The 22934-nt window shown below is 58.0% G+C and overlaps 1 protein-coding gene across 1 annotated transcript in view; it reads left to right on the forward strand.

The window, feature by feature from the left end:
- The first annotated feature begins 557 nt into the window (after window positions 1-557).
- RNF40 (ring finger protein 40) overlaps window positions 558-22934 on the forward strand; it is a 41788-nt gene continuing 19411 nt past the window's right edge. Inside the window, exons 1-8 of the mRNA XM_072029551.1 lie at window positions 558-687; window positions 4304-4471; window positions 10313-10457; window positions 14481-14786; window positions 17139-17251; window positions 18328-18474; window positions 20998-21072; window positions 21570-21689. Coding sequence (XP_071885652.1) covers window positions 4310-4471; window positions 10313-10457; window positions 14481-14786; window positions 17139-17251; window positions 18328-18474; window positions 20998-21072; window positions 21570-21689 — 1068 coding nt within the window. The 5' untranslated portion in view covers window positions 558-687; window positions 4304-4309. The remainder of the gene's footprint in view (window positions 688-4303; window positions 4472-10312; window positions 10458-14480; window positions 14787-17138; window positions 17252-18327; window positions 18475-20997; window positions 21073-21569; window positions 21690-22934) is intronic.

The following is a 22934-nucleotide window of genomic DNA, read 5'->3' on the forward strand; positions in this document are numbered from 1 at the left end:
GGGTTAAAGAGGGGAAATTTAGGGCTTGGGGGGGTCCCTGTGGGATTTGGGGGCTCCCCATAGGGTTCGGGGGCGCCTATAGGGCGGGGGGGGTCCCTGGGGAGGGATTTGGGGCCCCCCCAAATTTCCCCAAAGTGGGATGCGGCCCCTTTAAGAGCCGCGCCCCGCCCTCGCTCCCCGTTACCATAGCGACAAGCCCCGCCCCTCCCCGTTACCATAGCGACAAGCCCGCCCCTCCCTGATACCATAGCGACAAGCTCCGCCCCTCCCCGTTACCATAGCGACAAGCCCCGCCCCTCCCGTTACCATAGCAACAAGCCCCGCCCCTCGCTCCCGTTACCGTGGCAACCGCCCCCTCCCTCCGCGCATGCGCAGGGGGCGGGGCTGCGCCTGAGGCGGGCCGCGCATGCGCACAGCGCCGCGGCCCGGCCCGCGGGGCGGCAGCGGCTGCCGAGGCCTCCCCGCGCCCCCCCCTTAAAAAACACCCAAAAAAGCCCCAAAATCACCCAAAAACCGCCCCGTCCGAGGCCATGTCGGGCGCCGGGGCCAAGCGGGGAGCGGCGGGAGGCCGGCGGGGCCGGGGGGGGCCCCCCGAGAAGCGGCCCCCGCCCCCGCCGCCCCCCCCGCGAGGAGCAGCCCCCCACCACCCTCATCGAGCCGCTGCGCCTGGGCGGCATCTCCTCCACCGTGAGTTTCTCCTTTTTTAACCCAAATTCACCTTATTTGGCACCCCCCCGGCCCTCTTCCCCCTCCTCCCCCCATAAAACCCCATAATTTTACCGTTTTCCCCCGTTTTCACCCCAAATTCCCCTTATTTGCCCCCCCCAGGCACTCTTCCCTTTCCCTTCCCCAAAAAAACCCGTAATTTTACCGTTTTCCCCCTTTTTTACCCCAAATTCCCCCTTCCCTTCCCCCATAAAAACCCCATATTTTACTGTTTTCCCCCTTTTTCACCCCAATTCCCCTTCTTTACCCCCTCCCCTATCTCTTTGGGACCCCCCCAGGCCTCTTCCTCCTCCTCCCCCATAAAACCCCGTAATTTTACCGTTTTCCCCCTTTTTTACCCAAATTCCCTTTATTTGCCCCCCCAGGCACCCTTCCCCTTAAAACCCCATAATTTTACCGTTTTCCCCCTTTTTACCCCAAATTCCCTTCCCTTCCCCATAAAACCCTGTAATTTTACCATTTTCCCTCTTTTTCACCCCAAATTCCCCTTCTTTACCCCCTCCCCAATCTCTTTAGGGCACCCCCAAGCCCCTATTCCCCCCCCTTCCCCTTCACTTCCACAGAAACCCCACAATTTTACCGTTTTCCCCCTTTTTTACCCCAAATTCCCTTTATTTGCCCCCCCCTCGGGCACCCTTCCATAACACACCATAATTTTACCATTTTCCCCCCTTTTCACCCAAATTCCCCTTATTTGCCCCCCACAGGCCCTTTTCCCCTTCCCTCCCCCATAGAACCCCGTAATTGTACCGATTTCCCCCTTTTTCACCCCAAATTCCCTTTCTTTACCCCCTCCCCTATCTCTTTGGGACCCCCCCAGTCCCTCTTCCTACCTCCTCCTTCCCCAAAAAAACCCCATCATTTTACCGTTTTCCCCCGTTTTTACCCCAAATTCCCCTTATTTACCCCCCCCAGGCCCCCTTCCCCTTCCTCCCCCCCAAAAAAAACGTATTTTACCGTTTTCCCCACTTTTAACCCCAAATTCCCCTTCCCTTCCCCATAAAACCCCATAATTTTACCATTTTCCCCCTTTTTTACCCCAAATTCCCTTTCTTTACCCCCTCCCCAATCTCTTTAGGGCCCCCCAAGCCCCTATTCCCCCCCTTCCCTTCACTTCCACAGAAAACCCCATAATTTTACCATTTTCCCCCTTTTTTACCCCAAATTCCCCTTATTTGGGCCCTCCCCAGGCACCCTTCCCCTTAAAACCCCATATTTTATACCGTTTTCCCCCGTTTTCACCCCAAATTTCCCTTATTTGCCCCCCCCAGGCACTCTTCCCCTTCCCTCCCCCATAAAACCCCGTAATTTTACCGTTTTCCCCCTTTTTTACCCCAAATTCCCCTTATTTGCCCCCCCCCAGGCCCTCTTCCCCCTCCTCCCCCCCCAAAAAAACCGTAATTTTACCATTTTCCCCCTTTTTTACCCCAAATTCCCCCTTCTTTTTAACCCCAAATTCCCCTTCCCTTCCCCATAAAACCCCGTAATTTTACCATTTTCCCCCTTTTTTACCCCAAATTCCCCTTATTTGCCCCCCCCCCAGGCCCTCTTCCCCCTTCTCCCCCCATAAAACCCCGTCATTTTACCGTTTTCCCCCTTTTTTACCCCAAATTCCCCTTCCTTCCCCCCCCCCACCCCCTTTCCCCACCCCATATCCCCCCCAATTTCCTCCTCAATCATTAATTAACCTGCTTAATCAGTTATTAACCTTCTCATTAACTAATTACCTAATTAATTAACCCCCACTCCCCCTTTACCCTCCCTCCCCAACCCCTTTCCCCACCCCATATCCCCCCCAGTTTTTCTCCCAATCATTTAATTAACCCAGCCAATCAGTTATTAAGCTTCTCATTAATTAATTATCTAATTAATTAACCTCCACTCCACTCCCTTACTCCCTCTTTACCACTTCTCCCCCCTCTTTCCACCTCCTTTTCCCATCCCAACCCGTTTCCCCACCCCATTTCCCCCTCCAATCACTAATTAACCCACTTAATCACTTATTAATCTTCTCATTAATTAGCTGATTAATTAATTGATATCCACTCCACTCCTTTACCTCCTCTTTACCACTTGTCTCCTCTCTTTTTCCACCTCCTTTTCCCCTCCCAACCCCTTTCCCCACCCCATATCCCCCCCCAATTTTCCCCCCAATCGTTAATTAACCTTCCCAACCACTGATTAACGTTCTCATTAATTAATTAACCAATTAATTACCTAGTTAATTACCTAACTAATAAACCTTTACTTCCCTTTTTCCCCTCCCTCCCCACCCCTTTTCCCCTCACCCACCCCCTTTCCCCACCCCATATCCCCCAATCTTCCCCCCAATTGCTAATTCATTTCCCCAATCACTGATTAACTTTCTCATTAATTAATTACCTAATTAATTACCTAATTAATCAGCCCTTATTTCCCTTTTTCCCCTCCCTCCCAACCCCTTTTCCCCTCCCCACCCCCTTTCCCTACCCATATCCCCCCCAATCTTCCCCCCAATCATTAATTAACCTGTTCAATCACTGAGTACTCTTCTCATTAATTAACTAACTAATTAATTATCTAATTAATTACCTAATTAACTAACCCTTACATCTCTTTTTACCCTCCCTCCCCACCCCCTTTCCCCACCCCATACCCCCCCAGTTTCCCCCAATCATTAATTAACCTTCCCAATCGCTGATTAACTTTCTCATTAATTAATTAACCAATTAATTACATAATTAATTACCTAATTAACTAACCCTTACTTCCCCTTTTAGACTCCTTTCCCTCCCCTTTTCCCCTTCCCACCCCCATATCCCCCCCCAGTTTCCCCCCAATCATTAATTAACCTACCCAATCACTGAGTACCATTCTCATTAATTAGCTACCTAATTAATTACTTAATTAATTACCTAATTAATTAGCTCTTATTTCCTTTTTTACTCTCTTTCCCCACCCCTTTTCCCCTCCCCACCCCCTTTCCCCACCCCATATCCCCCCAATTTTCCCCCAATCATTAATTAACCTTCCCAATCACTGATTAACTTTTTCATTAATTACTTAACCAATTAATTACCTAATTAATTCCCTAATTAACTAACCCTTACTTCCCTTTTTACCCTCCCTCCCCACCCCATATCCCCCCAATTTTCCCCCAAATCTTCCCCCCAATCACTAATTAATTTCCCCAATCACTGATTAACTTTCTCATTAATTAATTACCCAATTAATTACCCAATTAATTACCTAATTAATTCCCTAATTAACTAACTCTCACTCCCCTTTTTCCCCTCCCCACCCCTTTTCCCCTCCCCACCCCCTTTCCCCACCCCATATCCCCCCAATCTTCCCCCCACTCACTAATTAATTTCCCCAATCACTGATTAACTTTCTCATTAATTAATTACCTAATTAATTCCCTAATTAACTAACCCTCACTTCCCTCTTTCCCCTCTCTCCCCACCCCTTTCCCCACCCCATATCCCCCTCCCACCCCCCAAAACCCCTCCCCTCCCCCTCCCCTCCCTCTCACCTAATCACCCCGCTAATTACCCTACTAATTACCCCGCTAATTACCGTGCTAATTACCCCGCAGGAGGAGATGGACCTGAAGGTGCTGCAGTTCAAGAACAAGAAGCTGGCGGAGCGGCTGGAGCAGCGGCAGGCGTGCGAGGACGAGCTGCGGGAGCGCATCGAGAAGCTGGAGAAGCGCCAGGCCACCGACGACGCCACCCTGCTGCTGGTCAACCGCTACTGGGGGCAGGTGGGGGCCCGAATTTGGGGGGTTTCACCCCAAAATTGGGGTGTGGGACCCCAAAATTGGGGTGTGGGGGGTCAAAAGGGGGCTGGGACCCCAAAAAGTGGGCTCAAGGGGGACAAAAAGGGGCTCACAGGGCCCAGAAAGGGGGTGTGGGATCCCAAAAGAGGGGGCTCGACCCCAAAATTGGGGTGTGGGGTCCCAAAATTGGGGTGTGGGGTCCCAAAATTGGGATGTGGGGGGTCAAAAGGGGGCTGGGATCCCGAAATGGGGGAGTGGGGGTCGAAAAGGGAGACTGGGATCCCAAAAAAGGCCACCGACGACGCCACCCTGCTGCTGGTCAACCGCTACTGGGGGCAGGTGGGGGCCCGAATTTGGGGGGTTTCACCCCAAAATTGGGGTGTGGGGGGTCAAAAGGGGGTGTTGGACCCCAAAATTGGGGTGTTGGACCCCAAAAAGTGGGCTCAGGGGGGCCAAAAAAAGGGGCTTGAAGGGGGAGCAAAAGGGGCTCAAAGGGGGCAAGGGGCACTGGGGTCCCAAAATTGGGGTGTGGGATCCCAAAATTGGGGTGTTGGACCCCAAAAAGTGGGCTCAAGGGGGACAAAAAGGGGCTCACAGGGCCCAGAAAGGGGGTGTGGGATCCCAAAAGAGGGGGCTCGACCCCAAAATTGGGGTGTCGGATCCCAAAATTGGGGTGTGGGGTCCCAAAATTGGGATGTGGGGGGTCAAAAGGGGGCTGGGATCCCGAAATGGGGGAGTGGGGGTCGAAAAGGGAGACTGGGATCCCAAAAAAGGCCACCGACAACGCCACCCTGCTGCTGGTCAACCGCTACTGGGGGCAGGTGGGGGCCCAAATTTGGGGTGGGAGCCCAAAATTGGGGCGGGACCCCAAAATTGGGGGTGTTGGACCCCAAAAAGTGGGCTCAGGGGGGTCAAAAAGGGGCTCACAGGGGTCAAAAAGGGGCTCAAGGAGGATGAAAAGGGGCTCAAGGGGGACAAAAAGGGGCACTGGGATCCCAAAATTGGGGTGTGGGGTCCCAAAATTGGGGTGTGGGGTCCGAAAAGGGGGCTGGGACCCCAAAAAGTGGGCTCAAGGAGGATGAAAAGGGGCTCAAGGGGGACAAAATTGGGGTGTGAGGTCCCAAAATTGGGGTGTGAGGTCCCAAAATTGGGGTGTGGGGTCCCAAAATTGGGGTGTGGGGTCCCAAAATTGGGGTGTTGGAGTGCAAAAAGGGGGGTTGGGATCCCAAAAAGGGGGCTGGGACCCCAAAAAAGGCCACCGACGACGCCACCCTGCTGCTGGTCAACCGCTACTGGGGGCAGGTGGGGGCCCGAATTTGGGGGGTTTCACCCCAAAATTGGGGTGTTGGACCCCAAAAAGTGGGCTCAGGGGGGCCAAAAAGGGGCTCAAGGGGGAGGAAAAGGGGCTCAAGGGGGTCAAAAGGGGCTCAAGGGGGACGAAAAGGGGCTCACAGGGCCCAGAAAGGGGCACTGGGATCCCAAAATTGGGGTGTGGGGTCCCAAAATTGGGGTGTGGGGGGTCAAAAGGGGGCTGGGACCCCAAAAAGTGGGCTCAGGGGGACGAAAAGGGGCTCACAGGGGTCAAAAAGGGGCTCAAGGAGGATGAAAAGGGGCTCAAGGGGGACAAAATTGGGGTGTGGGGTCCCAAAATTGGGGTGTGGGGTCCGAAAAGGGGGCTGGGACCCCAAAAAGTGGGCTCAGGGGGACCAAAAAGGGGCTCACAGGGGTCAAAAAGGGGCTCAAGGGGGTCAAAATTGGGGTGTGGGATCCCAAATTGGGGTGTGGGGTCCAAAAAGGGGCACATGGGGGTCAAAAAGGGGCTCAAGGGGGACGAAAAGGGGCTGGGGCCCCAAAAAAGGCCACCGACGACGCCACCCTGCTGCTGGTCAACCGCTACTGGGGGCAGGTGGGGGCCCGAATTTGGGGTGGGAACCCCAAAATTGGGGTGTGGGGTCCGAAAAGGGGGCTGGGACCCCAAAAAGTGGGCTCAGGGGGGCCAAAAAGGGGCTCAAGGGGGACTAAAAGGGGCACTGGGACCCCAAAAGGGGGGCTGGACCCAAAAAAGGGGGTGTGGGATCCCAAAATTGGGGTGTGGGGTCCCAAAATTGGGGTGTTGGGGGTCAAAAGGGGGGCTGGGATCCTAAAAGGGGAGCTGGGATCCCGAAATGGGGGCTGGGACCCCAAAAAAGGCCACCGACGACGCCACCCTGCTGCTGGTCAACCGCTACTGGGGGCAGGTGGGGGCCCGAAATTTGGGGGGTTTCACCCCAAAATTGGGGTGTGGGGGGTCAAAATTGGGGTGTGGGGGGTCAAAAGGGGGTGTTGGACCCCAAAATTGGGGTGTTGGACCCCAAAAAGTGGGCTCAAGGGGGACAAAAAGGGGCTCACAGGGGTCAAAAAGGGGCTCAAGGAGGATGAAAAGGGGCTCAAGGGGGACAAAAAGGGGGTGTGGGGTCCCAAAATTGGGGTGTGGGGTCCCAAAATTGGGGTGGGACCCCAAAAAGTGGGCTCAGGGGGGTCAAAAAGGGGCTCACAGGGGTCAAAAAGGAGCTGAAGGGGGACAAAAAGGGGCTCACAGGGCCCAGAAAGGGGGTGTGGGATCCCAAAAGAGGGGGCTCGACCCCAAAATTGGGGTGTTGGATCCCAAAATTGGGGTGTGGGGTCCCAAAATTGGGATGTGGGGGGTCGAAAGGGGGCTGGGACCCCAAAAAGTGGGCTCAAGGGGGACGAAAAGGGCTGGGACCCCAAAAAAGGCCACCGACGACGCCACCCTGCTGCTGGTCAACCGCTACTGGGGGCAGGTGGGGGCCCGAATTTGGGGGGTTTCACCCCAAAATTGGGGTGTGGGGGCCCAAAATTGGGGTGTTGGACCCCAAAAAGTGGGCTCAGGGGGGTCAAAAAGGGGCTCACAGGGGTCAAAAAGGGGCTCACAGGGGTCAAAAAGGGGCTCAAGGGGGACAAAAAGGGGCTCTGGGACCCCAAAAGGGGGGGCTGGACCCCAAAAAGGGGGTGTGGGATCCCAAAATTGGGGTGTGGGGTCCCAAAATTGGGGTGTGGGGGGTCAAAAGGGGGCTGGGACCCCAAAAAGTGGGCTCAAGGGGGACGAAAAGGGGCTCACAGGGGTCAAAAAGGGGCTCAAGGAGGATGAAAAGGGGCTCAAGGGGGACGAAAAGGGGGTGTGGGGTCCCAAAATTGGGGTGTGGGGTCCCAAAATTGGGGTGTGGGGTCCCAAAATTGGGGTGTGGGGTCCGAAAAGGGGGCTGGGACCCCAAAAAGTGGGCTCAGGGGGGCCTAAAAGGGGGCAGGGACCCCGAAAAGGGGTGTTAAAGCCCAAAAAACGGCATGTGGGACCCTAAAAAGGGGGTGTGGGATCCCAAAATGTAGGGCTGGGACCCCAAAATGGGGGTGTGGGACCCCAAAAGGGGCTCGTGGGGGTTAAAAGGGGCTCAGGGGGCCCCGAAAGGGGGTGGGGGGCCCCAAAACCGGTCCCATGGAGCCCCGAAAAGGTCTCACAGGCCCTAAAAAGCGAGTGTTGGACCCCCAAAAATGTCTGATGTGGCCCCAAAAGGGTTTTGGGGTCCCTGAATCGCCTTGGGATGCCCCAAAAAGCCCCAAATGCGCCAAAAAGCCCCCAAAAAGCCCTGAAACATCCCAAAAAGCTTCAATAACCCCCAAACGTCCCAAAAAGCCTCAATAGCCCCAAAACACCCTAAAAAGTCCCAAAACACCACAAAAAGACCCAATAGCCCCAAAATGCCCTAAAAAGCCCCCAAAAAGCCCTAAAACACCCCAAAAGCCCCCAAATGCCCCAATACCCACCAAAACCCCCCAAAATGCCCTAGAAAGCACCAAAACACCCCAAAAAGCCCCAATAGCCCCCAAACCCCCCAAAATACTCCCAAAAGTCCCAAAATACCTCCAAAACACCGCAAAAAACCTCAATAGCCCCAAAACATCCCAAAAAGCCCCAATAGCCCTAAAGCACGCCAAAAAAGCCTCAATAGCCCCAAAACACCCTAAATGCCCCTAAAAGCCCCCAAAAGCCCCAAAACACCCCAAAAAGCCCCAATACCCACCAAAACCCCTAAAAAGCCCCCAAAAGCCCCCAAAGCCCCGAAACACCCCAAAGAGTCCCAAAAACCCCAAAACGCCCCAAATGCCCCCAAAACCCCCCAAAAAGCCTCAATAGCCTACTAAAACACCCCAAATGTCCCCAAAAGCCCCAAAACACCCCAAAAAGCCCCAATAGCTCCAAAACACCCCAAAATGCCCCAAAACACTCCCAAAAAGCCCCAATACCCCCCAAAACCCCCCAAAATGCTCTAAAAAGCCCTAATAACCCCAAAACACCCTAAAAAGCCCAAGTAGCCTCAAAACCCCCCAAAATGCCCTAAGAAGCTCCCAAACACCCCCAAAAGCCCCCAAATGCCCCCCAAAAGCCCCAGTAGCCCCAAAACACCCCAAAAAAGCCCCAATACCCACCAAACCCCCCAAAAATGCCCTAAAAAGCCCCCAAAAGCCCCGAAACACCCCAAAAAGCCCCAATACCCCCCAAAACCCCCCAAAATGCTCTAAAAAGCCCTAATAACCCCAAAACACCCTAAAAAGCCCAAGTAGCCTCAAAACCCCCAAAATGCCCTAAGAAGCTCCCAAACACCCCCAAAAGCCCCAAAACCCCCAAAACACCCTAAAAAGCCCTCAAACACCCCAAAGAGCCCCAATAGCCCCAATACCCACCAAACCCCCCTAAAATGCCCTAAAATGCCCCAAAAAGCCCCAATACCCACCAAAACACACTAAATGCCCCCAAAACACCCTGAAACACCCCAAAAAGCCTCAATAGCCCCAAAAGCCCCCAAACACCCCAAAAAGCCCCCAAAAGCCCCTAAACACCCCAAAAAGCCTCAATAGCCCCAAAACATCCCAAAAAGCCCCAAAACACCCCAAAAGCCCCCAAATGCCCCAATACCCACCAAAACACCCCAAATGCCCCCAAAAGCCCCAAAACACTCAAAGGCACCCAAATGCCCCAAAACACCCCAAAAAGCTCCAATAGCCCCAAAACACCCCAAATGCCCCAGAAAGCTCCAAAACACCCCAAAAAGCTTCAGTACACACCAAAACCTGCCAAAATGCCCTAAAAATCCCCCAAACACCCCGAAATGCCCCAAAACACCCCAAAAGCCCCCAGATGCCCCCAAAAGCCCTAATACCCACCAAAACCCCCCAAAATGCCCTAGAAAGCACCAAAACACCCCAAAAAGCCTCAATAGCCCCAAAGCACCCCAAAAAGCCTCAATAGCTCCAAAAAACCCCAAAGGTCCCAAAAAGCCCCAATACCCACCAAAACTCCCCCAAATGCCCTAAAAAGCCCCAAAACACCCCCAAAAAAAAAACCAATAGCCCCAAAACACCCCCAAAAGCCCTAAAACACCCCAAAAAGCCCCAATACCCACCAAAAACCCCCAAAATGCCCTAAAAAGCCCCGAAACACCCCAAAAAAAAAACAATAGCCCCAAAACACCCCCAAAAGCCCTAAAACACCCCAAAAAGCCCCAAGACCCACCAAAACGCCCCAAAACACCCCAAAAAGCCCCAAAATGGCCCCAAAACACCCCAAAAAACTTCAATAGCCCCAAAACACCCCAAATGCCCCCAAAAGCCCCAAAACATCCTAAAAAGCCCCCAAAAGCCCCGAAACGCCCCCCAAAAAGCCCCCAACCCCCCCAAAACCGACCCAGCCCCCCCCAGAGTTGGTCCCCTCAGATTTTGGGGGGATTTTGGGGGGATTTTGGGGTGCCCTGACCCCCCTTTCCCCCCCCCCAGCTGGACGCGGAGGTTCAGGCCCTGCTGCGGCGCTACGAGGCCGACGGCGCCGCCCCCCCCCCGGCGCCCCCCCCGGACCCCCCCGAGCCCCGGCCGGAGGGCACCGAAGCCCCCCCGGGGGACAGCGAGGGGACAGACAGGAGGGGTGAGTTGGGGGGGGATTTTGGGGGGATTTGGGGGATTTTTGGGGGGGGTTTGGGGGTTTTTGGGGTGGTATGGGGCAATTTGGGGGGATTTTAGGGGGGTTTTGGGGCAGTTTGGGGGGGCTTTGGGGTGGTTTGGGGGGCGTTGGGGGGATTTTGGGGGGGCTTGGGGGCAATTTGGGGGGGGGTTGGGGGTTTTTGGGGTGGTATGGGGGGGCTTTGGGGTGGTTTGGGGGGGCTTGGGGGCATTTTGGGGGGATTTTGGGGTGGTATGGGGCAATTTGGGGGATTTTGGGGGTCTTGAGGGGGATTTGGGGGGATTTTGGGGGGGTCTTGGGGTGGTTTGGGGGGGTTGGGGGTAGTTTGGGGGGGCTTTTGGGGGATTTGGGCGAATTTTGGGGTGGTATGAGGCAATTTGGGGGGATTTTGGGGGGGTTGGGGGGTCTTGGAGTGGTTTGGGGGGCTTGGGGCAGTTTGGGGGGGCTTGGGGGAAATTTGGGGGGGCTTTGGGGTGGTTTTGGGGGTTCTTGGGGCAATTTGAGGGGGTTTTGGGACAGTTTGGGGGGGCTTTGGGGTGGTATGGGGGGGGCCTGGAGGGATTTTGGGGGGGTTGGGGGAGTCTTGGGGGGATATTGGGGGACTTTGGGGGGATTTTTGGGGGGTTTGGGGGGTCTTGGGGTGGTTTGGGGGGTCTTGAGGGGGATTTGGGGGGATTTTGGGGGGGTCTTGGGGTAATTTGGGGGGTTGGGGGTAGTTTGGGGGGCCTGGGGGGATTTTGGGGGACTCTTGGGGGATTTGGGGGGTCTTGGGGCAATTTGGGGGGGGTGTTGGGGCTGTTTGGGGGGTCTTGAGGGGGATTTGGGGGGATTTTGGGGTGGTATGAGGCAATTTGGGAGGATTTTTGGGGTGGTTTGGGGGGTCTTGGGGGGGTATTGGGGAGCTTTGGGGGGTTTGGGGGCTATTTGGGGGGGTTTTGGGGTGGCTTGGGAGGCCTTGGGGGGATTTTGGGGGGGCTTGGGGGTGCTATGGGGCAATTTGGGGGGGGTTAGGGGGGTCTTGGGGTGGTTTGGGGGGGCTTTGGGGTGGTTTGGGGGGGCTTGGGGGCATTTTGGGGGGATTTTGGGGTGGTATGAGGCAATTTGGGGGGTTGGGGGGGATTTGGGGCGGTTTGGGGGGGCTTTGGGGTGGTCTGGGGGGCTTGGGGGGATTTTGGGGGGGCTTGGGGGATTTTTTGGGGGGGTTGGGGCTTTTTGGGGTGGTATGGGCCAATTTGGGGGGATTTGGGGAGGGTTTTGGGGTGGTTTGGGGGGCCTTGGGGGGATTTTGGGGGGGCTTGGGGGGGTTTTGGGGGGGTTGGGGGTTTTTGGGGGGCTTTGGGGTGGTATGGGGCAATTTGGGGGGATTTTGGGGGGGTTTGGGGGCAGTTTGGGGGGGCTTTGGGGTGGTTTGGGGGGCGTTGGGGGGATTTTGGGGGGGCTTGGGGGGTTTTGGGGGGGGTTGGAGGTTTTGGGGGGGGCTTTGGGGTGGTATGGGGCAATTTGGGGAGCTTGGGGGGGTTTGGGGGCAATTTGGGGGGGTTTTCGGGTGGTTTGGGGGGCTTTGGGGGGATTTTGGGGGGGCTTGGGGGTGCTATGGGGCAATTTGGGGGGGTTAGGGGGGTCTTGGGGTGGTTTGAGGGGGCTTGGGGGGGTTCTTGGGGCAATTTGGGGGAGTTTGGGGGGGCTTGGGGGATTGTGGGGGGGCTTTGGGGTGGTATGGGGCAATTTGGGGGGATTTTTGGGGGGGTTGGGGGGGTCTTCGGGCGGTTTGAGGGGGCTTGGGGGGGTTTTGGGGAGCTTTGGGGGGGTTTGGGGGCAATTTGGGGGGGGCTTTGGGGTGGTTTGGGGGGTCTTGAGGGGGATTCGGGGGGATTTTGGGGGGGTCTTGGGGTGGTTTGGGGGGGTCTTGGGGTAATTTGGGGGGTTGGGGGTAGTTTGGGGGGCCTGGGGGGATTTTGGGGGACTCTTGGGGGATTTGGGGGGACTCTTGGGGGATTTGGGGGGTCTTGGGGCAATTTGGGGGGGGTGTTGGGGCTGTTTGGGGGGTCTTGAGGGGGATTTGGGGGGATTTTGGGGTGGTATGAGGCAATTTGGGGGGATTTTTGGGGGGTTTGGGGGGTCTTGGGGAGCTTTGGGGGGGTTTGGGGGCAATTTGGGGGGGTTTTGGGGTGGTTTGGGGGACCTTGGGGGGATTTTGGGGGGGCTTGGGGGTGCTATGGGGCAATTTGGGGGGGGTTAGGGGGGGCTTGGGGTGGTTTGGGGGGGCTTGGGGGGGTTCTTGGGGCAATTTGGGGGAGTTTGGGGGGGCTTGGGGGGATTGTGGGGGGGCTTTGGGGTGGTATGGGGCAATTTGGGGGGATTTTGGGGGTCTTGGGGCAGTTTGGGGGGGCTTTGGGGTGGTTTGGGAGGTCTTGAGGGGGATTCAGGGGGATTTTGGGGGGTCTTGGGGTGATTTGGAGGATTTTGGGGGGCTGTTGGGGCTGTTTGGGGGGGCTTGGGGGGATTTTGGGGGGTCTTTGGGGTGGTATGGGGCAATTTGGGGGGATTTTGGGGGTTGGGGGGTCTTGGGGTGGTTTGAGGGGGCTTGGGGGGGTCTTGGGGAGCTTTGGGGGGGTTTTGGGGCAATTTGGGGGGGCTTTGGGGTGGTTTGGGGGGTCTTGAGGAGGATTCGGGGGGATTTTGGGGGGGGTCTTGGGGCAATTTGGGGGGATTTGGGGTGGTTTGGGGGGGTTGGGGGTAGTTTGGGGGGGCTCTTGGGGGATTTGGGGAGGGTTGGGGGCAATTTGGGGGGATTTTGGGGGGACTTGGGGGTGCTTTGGGGCAGTTTGGGGGGCCGTAAGATGAATTTGGGGCATTTTGGGGTCACTTCAGTGCCCGGGGGGGACATTTGGGGGTCGGGGGGGGCTCTGAGGGGGGTCTTGGGGTGGTTTGGGGGGATTTGGGGGGGGATTAATGGGGATTTGGGGGGGCTCAGTGGGATTTGGGGGGGTCAATGGGTTTTTGGGGGGCTCTGAGGGGGTCTTGGGGGGGTTTTGGGAGGGATTTGGGGGGATTTGGGGGGGGTCAATGGGATTTGGGGGGGGTTAATGGGGATTTGGGGGGACTCAGAGGGATTTTGGGGGGCTTAATGGGGGTTTGGGGGGCTCAGTGGGATTTGGGGGGGTCAATGGGTTTTTGGGGGGCTTAATGGGGTTTTGGGGGGACTCAGAGGGATTTGGGGGGGCTCAGTGGGATTTGGGGGGGCTCAGTGGGTTTTGGGGGGGCTTAATGGGGTTTTGGGGGGTCAGTGGGATTTGGGGGGGCTTAATGGGGTTTTGGGGGGGTTAATGGGATTTGGGGGGCTTAATGGGGTTTTGGGGGGGTCAATGGGTTTTGGGGGGCTTAATGGGGTTTTGGAGGGGCTCAGTGGGATTTGGGGGGGTCAATGGGATTTGGGGGGGTCAATGGGATTTGGGGGGGTTAATGGGTTTTTGGGGGGCTTAATAGGGTTTTGGGGGGGTCTGTGGGATTTGGGGGGCTTAATGGGGTTTTTGGGGGGGCTTAATGGGATTTGGGGGGGTCAATGGGTTTTTGGGGGGCTTAATGGGGTTTTGGGGGGCTTAATGGGATTTGGGGGGGTCAATGGGTTTTTGGGGGGCTTAATGGGTTTTGGGGGGGTCAATGGGATTTGGGGGGGTTTAATGGGGTTTGGGGGGGCTTAATGGGGTTTTGGGGGGGTCAATGGGTTTTTGGGGGGCTTAATGGGGGTCTGGGGGGTGTCAATGGGTTTTGGGGGGGGTCAATGGGTTTTGGGGGGGCTTAATGGGTTTTGGGGGGCGTCAATGGGATTTGGGGGGGCTCAGTGGGTTTTGGGGGGCTCAGTGGGATTTGAGGGGGTTTAATGGGGTTTGGGGGGGCTCAGTGGGATTTGGGGGGGTCATTAGGGTGCTAATAGGTTTCGGGGGGCCACCCCTTTACGCCCCCCCCCACATTTCCCCCCTTTCGCAGAGCCTTGGGGCGCCCCCTCCGCCCCCCCCCCTCCCCCTCCGGCCCCTCCTCCTCCCCCTCCTCCCCCCTCCAGCCTTTCGGGGGGGGTCGGGGGGTCCTCCTCGGGGGGTGGGGGGGGCGCCCCCAAATTGGGGGGGCCGGCGGCCGCCTTCGTGGCGGCGCTGAGCCGCAGCGGCCCCGAGGAGGGGGAGCTGCGCCTGCGCCCCCGCCTCGCCTTCGCCCCCGCCGCCGTCGCCCGCCTGGTGGAGGGGCTGGCGGGGGCCCACCGAAGGACCCAGGAGCTGGGGGCGCGCCTGGCGGCCAGGGGTGAGCCCCGGGGGGGGATTTGGGGGGGTCCCGGGGGGATTTGGGGGGTTTTGGGGGGGATTTGGGGGGAGTTGGGGGGGATATGGGGGGCTTTAGGGGGGATTGGGGGGATATGGGGGGGTTTGGGGGGGATTCAGGGTGGTCCCAGGAGGGAATCAGGGGATTTGGGGGCTCTGGGGGGGCTGCTCAGGATTTGGGGGGGTCCTGGGGGGGTTTGGGGGGTATTTGGGGTCATTTCGGGGCATTTTGGGGAAGGTTGGGGGGTCTTAGGGGGGGTTTAGGGGGTCTTAGGGGGGGTTGAGGGGGGTTTAGGGGGGATTCAGGGTGGTCCCAGGAGGGAATCAGGGGATTTGGGGGCTCTTGGGGGGCTGCTCAGGATTTGGGGGGGTCCCTGGGGGGGTTTAGGGGGTCCCTGAGGGGGTTTGGGGGGGATTTGGGGGGATTTTAGGGGGTCCTGGGGGGGTTTTGGGGGATGTGGAGGGGCTGGCGGGGGCCCACCGAAGGACCCAGGAGTTGGGGGCGCGCCTGGCGGCCAGGGGTGAGCCCGGGGGGGGGTCCTGGGGGGGTCCCGAGGGGATTTGGGGGAGTTTCGGGGGATTTGGGGGGATTTTGGGACATTTCGGGGAAGGTTGGGGGATCCTAGAGGGGGTTTGGGGGGGATTCAGGGTGGTCCCAGGAGGGAATCAGGGGATTTGAGGGCTCTGGGGGGGCTGCTCAGGATTTGGGGGGGGTCCTGGGGGGGTTTGGGGGGGATTTGGGGTCATTTCGGGGCATTTTGGGGAAGGTTGGGGGGTCCTAGGGGGGGTTTAGGGGGTCCTAGGGGGAGTTGGGGGGGTTTAGGGGGGATTCGGGGTGGTCCTAGGAGGGAATCAGGGGATTTGGGGGCTCTTGGGGGGGGCTGCTCAGGATTTGGGGGGTCCTTCAGGGGGTCCTGAGGGGGTTTGGGGGGGTCCTGGGGGGATTTAGGGGGTCCCTGAGGGGGTTTCAGGGGGATTTTGGGGGGTTTTGGGGGATTTGGAGGGGCTGGCGGGGGCCTACCGAAGGACCCAGGAGCTGGGGGCGCGCCTGGCGGCCAGGGGTGAGCCTGGGGGGGGGATTTGGGGGGGTCCTGGGGGGATTTGGGGTCATTTCGGGGCATTTCGGGGAAGGTTGGGGGGACCTAGGGGGGGTTTAGGGGGTCTTAGGGGGAGTTAAGGGGGGTTTAGGGGGGATTCAGGGTGGTCCCAGGAGGGAATCAGGGGATTTGGGGGCTCTGGGGGGGCTGCTCAGGATTTGGGGGGGTCCCTGGGGGGGGTTGGGGGAGATTTGGGGTCATTTTGGGGCATTTTGGGGAAGGTTGGGGGGTCTTAGGGGGAGTTGGGGGGGGCTTTGGGGGGGTTTAGGGGGGTTTGGGGGGGATTCGGGGTGGTCCCAGGAGGGAATCAGGGGATTTGGGGGCTCTGGGGGGGTCAGTTAGGAATTGGGGGGGTCCTGTGGGGGTTTGGGGGGGATTTGGGGGAGTTTAGGGGGATTTTGGGGAAGGTTGGAGGGTCCTAGGGGGGGTTTAGGGGGTCTTAGGGGGACTTGAGGGGGGTTTAGGGGGGATTCAGGGTGGTCTCAGGAGAGAATCAGGGGATTTGGGGGCTCTGGGGGGGCTGGTCAGGATCTGGGGGGGGTCCTGGGGGGTTTTAGGGGGTCTCTGAGGGGGTTTGGGGGCATTTTGGGGGAGTTTAGGGGGATTTGGGGGAAGGTTGGGGGGTCCTAGGGGGGGTTTAGGGGGTCCTAGGGGGAGTTGGGGGGATTCAGGGTGGTCCCAGGAGGGAATCAGGGGATTTGGGGGCTCTGGGGGGGCTGCTCAGGGTTTGGGGGGGGTCCCTAGGAAGAGTTTTGGTGTCTCTGAGGGGGTTTCAGGGGGATTTGGGGGAGTTTGGGGGATTTCAGGGGGTCCTGGGGGGGATTTGGGGGTTCTGGGGGGGTCAGTTAGGATTTAGGGGGCTCCCTGGGTGGGGGTTAGGGGGGATTTGAGGGGTCCTGGGGAGGATTTGGGGGAGTTTGGGGGCTCCTAGGAGGGAATTGGGGGATTTGGGGTCCCTGGGGGGGGCTTTAAGGGGGATTTGGGGGCATTTTGGGGAGATTTGGGGGAGTTTGGGGGGTCCTGGGGGCGGATTCGGGGTGGTCCTAGGAGGGAATCAGGGGATTTGGGGGGGCTGCTGGGGAAGTCCTGCAGGGATTTGGGGGATTTGGGGGGGTCCGTTAGGATTTGGGAGGTCCCTTAGGATTTGGGGGGGTCAGTTAGGATTTGGGGGTGTCCCCTGGGGGTTTTTGGGGTGATTTGGGGGGGATTTGGGGTCCCCCAACGGTGCCGTCCCGCAGCGGAGCTGGGGGAGCCGGGCCGGGCGCTGCTGCGGGAGCTGCTCCGGGAGCACCGGCGCCTGCAGGACCTGGTGCTGCAGCTGCAGGAGAAGCACCACCGCGTCTCACTGGAGGTACTGGGCAAACTGGGAGGCACTGGGGGGGCACTGGGAGCAACTGGGAGACACTGGGGGGGCACTGGGAGGCACTGGGAGCAGGTTACAAGGTGCTAGGAACAGCTTGGAGGGAGCTGGAGGGTGCTGGGAGGGGACTGGGAGCAACTGGAGGGCACTGGGAACAGCTGGGAGGGGACTGGGAAACACTGGGGGGGCACTGGGAGCAACTGGGGGGGCACTGGGAGGCGCTAGGAGCAGGTTACGAGGCGCTAGGAACAGCTGGGAGGGAACTGGGGGGCACTGGGAGGGGACTGGGAGGCACTGGGAGGGAGTTAGGAGACACTGGGAGGGGACTGGGAGGCACTGTGAGTCTCTGGTGAGCACTGGGAGGGAGTTGGGAGACACTGGGAGCAACTGGGGGGGCACTGGGAGGCACTGGGAGCAGGTTACGAGGCGCTAGGAACAGCTGGGAGGGAGCTGGGGGGCACTGGGGGGGAACTGGGGGGCACTGGGAGCAACTGGGGGGGACTGGGATGCCGACGAGTCCCAACGGGATAACGTCACCGGCGTCCCAGTGGGGTGACGTCATCTGCCAATGGGGTGACATCATTGGTGTCACCATGGGATGACGTCATCAATCTCCCAATCGAATGACGTCATTTGTCAATGGGGTGACGTCATCAGTGTCCCCATGGGATGACGTCATCAATGTCCCAATATGATGACGTCATCAGTGTCCCCACGGGATGACGTCATCTCCCAATGGGATGACGTCATCAACGTCCCCATGGGTTGACCCAACCGATGTCCCCATGGGTTGACGTCACCTCCCAATGGGATGACGTCACCAATGTCCCAATGGGATGACGTCATCAGTCTCCCAATATGATGACGTCATCAATGTCCCAATATGATGACGTCACCAACGTCCCCACGGGATGCCATTGTGTCCCCATGGGTTGACCCAACCGACGTCACCATGGGTTGACGTCACCTCCCAATGGGTTGACGTCACCTGTGTCACGCGATGACGTCACCTCTGTCACACGATGACGTCACCTGTGTCACACGCTGACGTCACCGCCCCCCCCCAGCTGGCGGAGCTGCAGGACAAGGCGACGTCGGCCGAGACCAAGGTGCTGGAGATGGGCACCACGGTGGAGGGGCTGCAGTGGGACAGCGCCAAGCTCCGCAAGCGCGAGGGGCGGCTGGACCGGCACCTGGCCGAGGCGCTCGAGCAGGTGACACCCCCTCGGGGACCCCCCCACCTCGGGGACCCCCCCCTGTCCCTTTTGGGGTCACTTGGGTCTTGTGATGTCACTTGGGTCCCATGACGTCACTTGGGGTCGCTCTACGGCACTTGGGTCGCGTTGTGTTCCTTGAGGTCCTCCCATGTCAGTTGGGGTCACTGGGGTCTTGTGACGTCATTTGGGGTCCCTTGGGTCTTGTGATGTCACTTGAGGTCCCCCAGTGTCCCCCCATGTCCCTTGGGGTCACTTGGGTCTCATGACGTCACTTGGGGTCGCTCTACGGGACTTGGGTCGCGTCGTGTTCCTTGAGGTTCTCCCACATCCCTTGGGGTCACTGGGGTCTTGTGACGTCATTTGGGGTCCCTTGGGACTTGTGATGTCACTTGAGGTCCCCCAGTGTCCCCCCCTGTCCCTTTTGGGGTCACTTGGGTCTTGTGATGTCTCTTGGGTCTCATGACGTCACTTGGGGTCGCTCTACGGCACTTGGGTCGCGTCGTGTTCCTTGAGGTCCTCCCACATCCCTTGGGGTCACTGGGGTCATTTGGGGTCCCCTGGGTCATGTGATGTCACTTGAGGTCCCCCAGTGTCCCCCTGTGTCCCTTAGGGTCACTTGGGTCATGTGACGTCACTTGGGGTCACTTGGGTCCCACGATGTCACTTGGGGTCACTCTACGGGACTTGGGTCGCGTCGTGTTCCTTCAGGTTCCTCCATGTCCATTGGGGTCACTGGGGTCTTGTGATGTCACTTGAGGTCCCCCCCCATGTCCCTTGGGGTCACTTGGGTCTCATGACGTCATTTGGGGTCTTTTGGGTCTTCTGACGTCACTTGGGTCTCATGATGTCACTTGGGGTTGCTCTACGGGACTTGGGTCGTGTCGTGTTCCTTGAGGTCCTCCCACGTCCCTTGGGGTCATTGGGGTCTTGTGATGTCACTTGAGGTCCCCCCCCATGTCCCTTGGGGTCACTTGGGTCTCATGACGTCATTTGGGGTCACTTGGGTCTTGTGACGTCACTTGGGTTCCATGATGTCACTTGGGGTCACTCTTCATCACATGGGTCACATCATGTTCCTTGAGGTCCTTCTATGTCCATTGGGGTCACTGGGGTCTCGTGACGTCATTTGGGGTCCCTTGGGTCTTGTGATGTCACTTGGGGTCCCCCCATGTCCCTTGGGGTCACTCGGGTGTCGTGACGTCACTTGGGTCTCATGATGTCACTTGGGGTCGCTCTACGGGACTTGGGTTGCGTCATGTTTCTTGAGGTCTTCCCATGTCCATTGGGGTCACTGGGGTCTTGTGACGTCACTTGGGGTCCCTTGGGTCATGTGACGTCACTTGAGGTCCCCCATTGTCCCTGTGTCCTTTGTGACGTCACTTGGGGTCACTTGGGTCCCATGATGTCACTTGGGGTCGCTCTACGGCACTTGGGTCGCGTCGTGTTCCTTGAGGTCCTCCCACGTCCCTTGGGGTCACTGGGGTCTTGTGACGTCACTTGGGTCTTGTGATGTCACTTGAGGTCCCCCAGTGTCCCCCCATGTCCCTTGGGGTCACTTGGGTCTCGTGATGTCACTTGGGTCCCATGACGTCACTTGGGGTCGCTCTACGGCACTTGGGTCTTGTCGTGTTCCTTGAGGTCCTCCCATGTCCCTTGGGGTCACTGTGGTCATTGGGGTCTTGTGATGTCACTTGAGGTCCCCCCCATGTCCCTTGGGGTCACTTGGGTCTTGTGATGTCATTTGGGGTCTTTTGGGTCTTGTGACGTCACTTGGGTCTCATGATGTCACTTGGGGTCGCTCTACGGCACTTGGGTCACATCATGTTCCTTGAGGTCCTCCCATGTCTCTTGGGGTCATTGGGGTCTTGTGACGTCATTTGGGGTCACTTGGGTCTTGTGATGTCACTTGGGGTCCCCCCATGTCCCGTGGGGTCACTTGGGTCTCGTGATGTCACTTGGGTCCCGTGACGTCACTTGGGGTCGCTCTACAGGACTTGGGTCGCATCGTGTTCCTTGAGGTTCTCCCACGTCCCTTGGGTTCACCGGGGTCTGGTGACGTCATCTGGGTCTTGTGGTGTCACCTGGGGACCTCCCCTGTCCCTTTTGGGGTCACTTGGGTCTTGTGATGTCACTCGGGTCCCGTGACGTCACTTGGGGTCGCTCTACAGGACTTGGGTCGCGTCGTGTTTCTTGAGGTTCTCCCATGTCCCTTGGGGTCACTGTGGTCATTGGGGTCTTGTGACGTCACTTGAGGTCCCCCCCATGTCCCTTGGGGTCACTGGGGTCTCATGACATCATTTGGGGTCACTTGGGTCCTCTGATGTCACTTGGGTCCCATGACGTCACTTGGGGTCGCTCTATGGGACTTGGGTCACATCATGTTCCTTGAGGTCCTCCCATGTCATTTGGGGTCATTTGAGGGTCTTGTGACATCATTTGGGGTCCCTTGGGTCTTGTGACATCACTTGGGGTCCCCCAATGTCCCCCTGGTGTCCCCAACGTCCCCTTGTCCCCCCCCAGCTCACCTCGGGCTCCTACGGCTCCGGCAGCTCCGGGGGCTTCCAGGGGGGACAGATCACGCTCAGCATGCAGAAGGTGAGGGGGGGACGGGGAATTTGGGGGGTTTTGGGGGGATTTGGGGGGATCTTGAGGGGGTTGGGGGGACCCTGGGGGGTTTTGGGGGTTTTTGGGGGGATCTTGAGGGGGTTTGGGGGGACCCTGAGGGGCTCTTGGGGGTTTTGGGGGGATCTTGGTTGGGTTTTGGGGGGATCTTGAGGGGGTTTGGGGGACCCTGAGGGGCTCCTGAAGGGTTTTGGGGGGATCTTGGTTGGGTTTTGGGGGGATCTTGAGGGGTTTTGGGGGGACCCTGAGGGACTCTTGGAGGGTTTGGGGTAGATTTGGGGGGCCCTGAGGACCTCTTGGGGTACCTTGGAGAGGTTTGGGGCTATCTCAAGGAGGTTTGGGGGACCTTGGGCCGGGTTTGGGGCCCTTTAGGGGTGGGGTTGTCGTGTTTGGGGGTGACCCCTTGGTTTTGGGGGTGACCCCTTGGTTTTGGGGGTGACCCCTTGGTTTTGGGGTGTCCCCCCCCAAAGTTTGAGATGCTGAACGCGGAGCTGGAGGGGAACCAGGAGCTGGCCAACAGCCGCATGGCCGAGCTGGAGAAGCTGCAGCAGGAGCTCCAGCAGGCCGTCAGGGGCCACGAGCGCCTCAAGGTGACCCCGGGGGGGCCTTGGGGACATTGGGGGGGCGTTGGGGACATTTGGGGGGGGTGTTGGGGACAATTGTGGGGGGTGTTGGGGACACTGGGGTTACATGGGATAGCGGGGAGGTGGGAAGGGTTGGAGGATCTCAAGAACGTTGTCAACATTGGGGTCATCAACGTTGGGGTCAGTGTTGGGGACATCAACTTTGGGGTCAATGTTGGGGACGTCAACGTTGGGGACATCGTAAATATTGGGGACATCGTCAACGTTGGGGGGTTCAGTGTTGGGGTCATCAATGTTGGGGTCAACGTTGGGGTCGTCAACGTTGGGGTCGTCAACGTTGGGGTCAATGTTGGGGTCATCAGAAACATTGGGGACATCATCAACGTTGGGGACATCAACGTTGGGGAGTCAGTGTTGGGGTTGTCAGCGTTGGGGTCATCAGAAACTTTGGGGACATCATAAATATTGGGGGTGACATCAACATTGGGGATGTCAACGTTGGGGTCAGTGTTGGGGACATCAATGTTGGGGGGTCACCATTGGGGACATCATAAATATTGGGGTCAGGGTCAACATTGGGGTCAACGTTGGGGTCGTCAACATTGGGGTCATCTACGGTGGGGTCATGGTCAACGTTGGGGACATCAACGTTGGGGAGTCAATGTTGGGGACATTGAAAATATTGGGGGTGACGTCAACGTTGGGGACATTGTCAAAATTGGGGTCGTCAACGTTGGGGACATCATAAATATTGGGGAAACGGTGAATGTTGGGGTGTCGGGGCCACAAATTTGGGGGACGTCACGAACGTTGGGGTCATGGTGGCCGTTGGGGACATGGTGAACGTTGGCGATGTGAACGTTGGGGACATCGTAGAGATTGGGGACATCATAGATTTTGGGGACATTTTAGACATTGGGGACGTTGTAGATAATGGGGAAAATGGCAAATTTTTTGGGGACGCCATGAAATTGGGCGCGTTGGGGACATCGTAGACATTGGGGACATCCTAAATGTTGGTGATGTGAACGTTGGGGACACCGTAGAGATTGGGGACATCGTAGATTTTGGGGACATCGTAGATATTGGGGACACTGTAGATATTGGGGACACCGTAGATATTGGGGTCATTTTAGATATTGGGGACATCGTAGATAATGGGGAAAATGGCAAATTTTTGGGGGACGCCATGAATATTGGGCACATTGGGGACACCGTAGACATTGGGGACATCCTGAATGTTGGTGATGT

The sequence above is a fragment of the Anas platyrhynchos genome, chromosome 30, assembly GCF_047663525.1.
Source record: "Anas platyrhynchos isolate ZD024472 breed Pekin duck chromosome 30, IASCAAS_PekinDuck_T2T, whole genome shotgun sequence".
Lineage (NCBI taxonomy): Eukaryota > Metazoa > Chordata > Aves > Anseriformes > Anatidae > Anas > Anas platyrhynchos.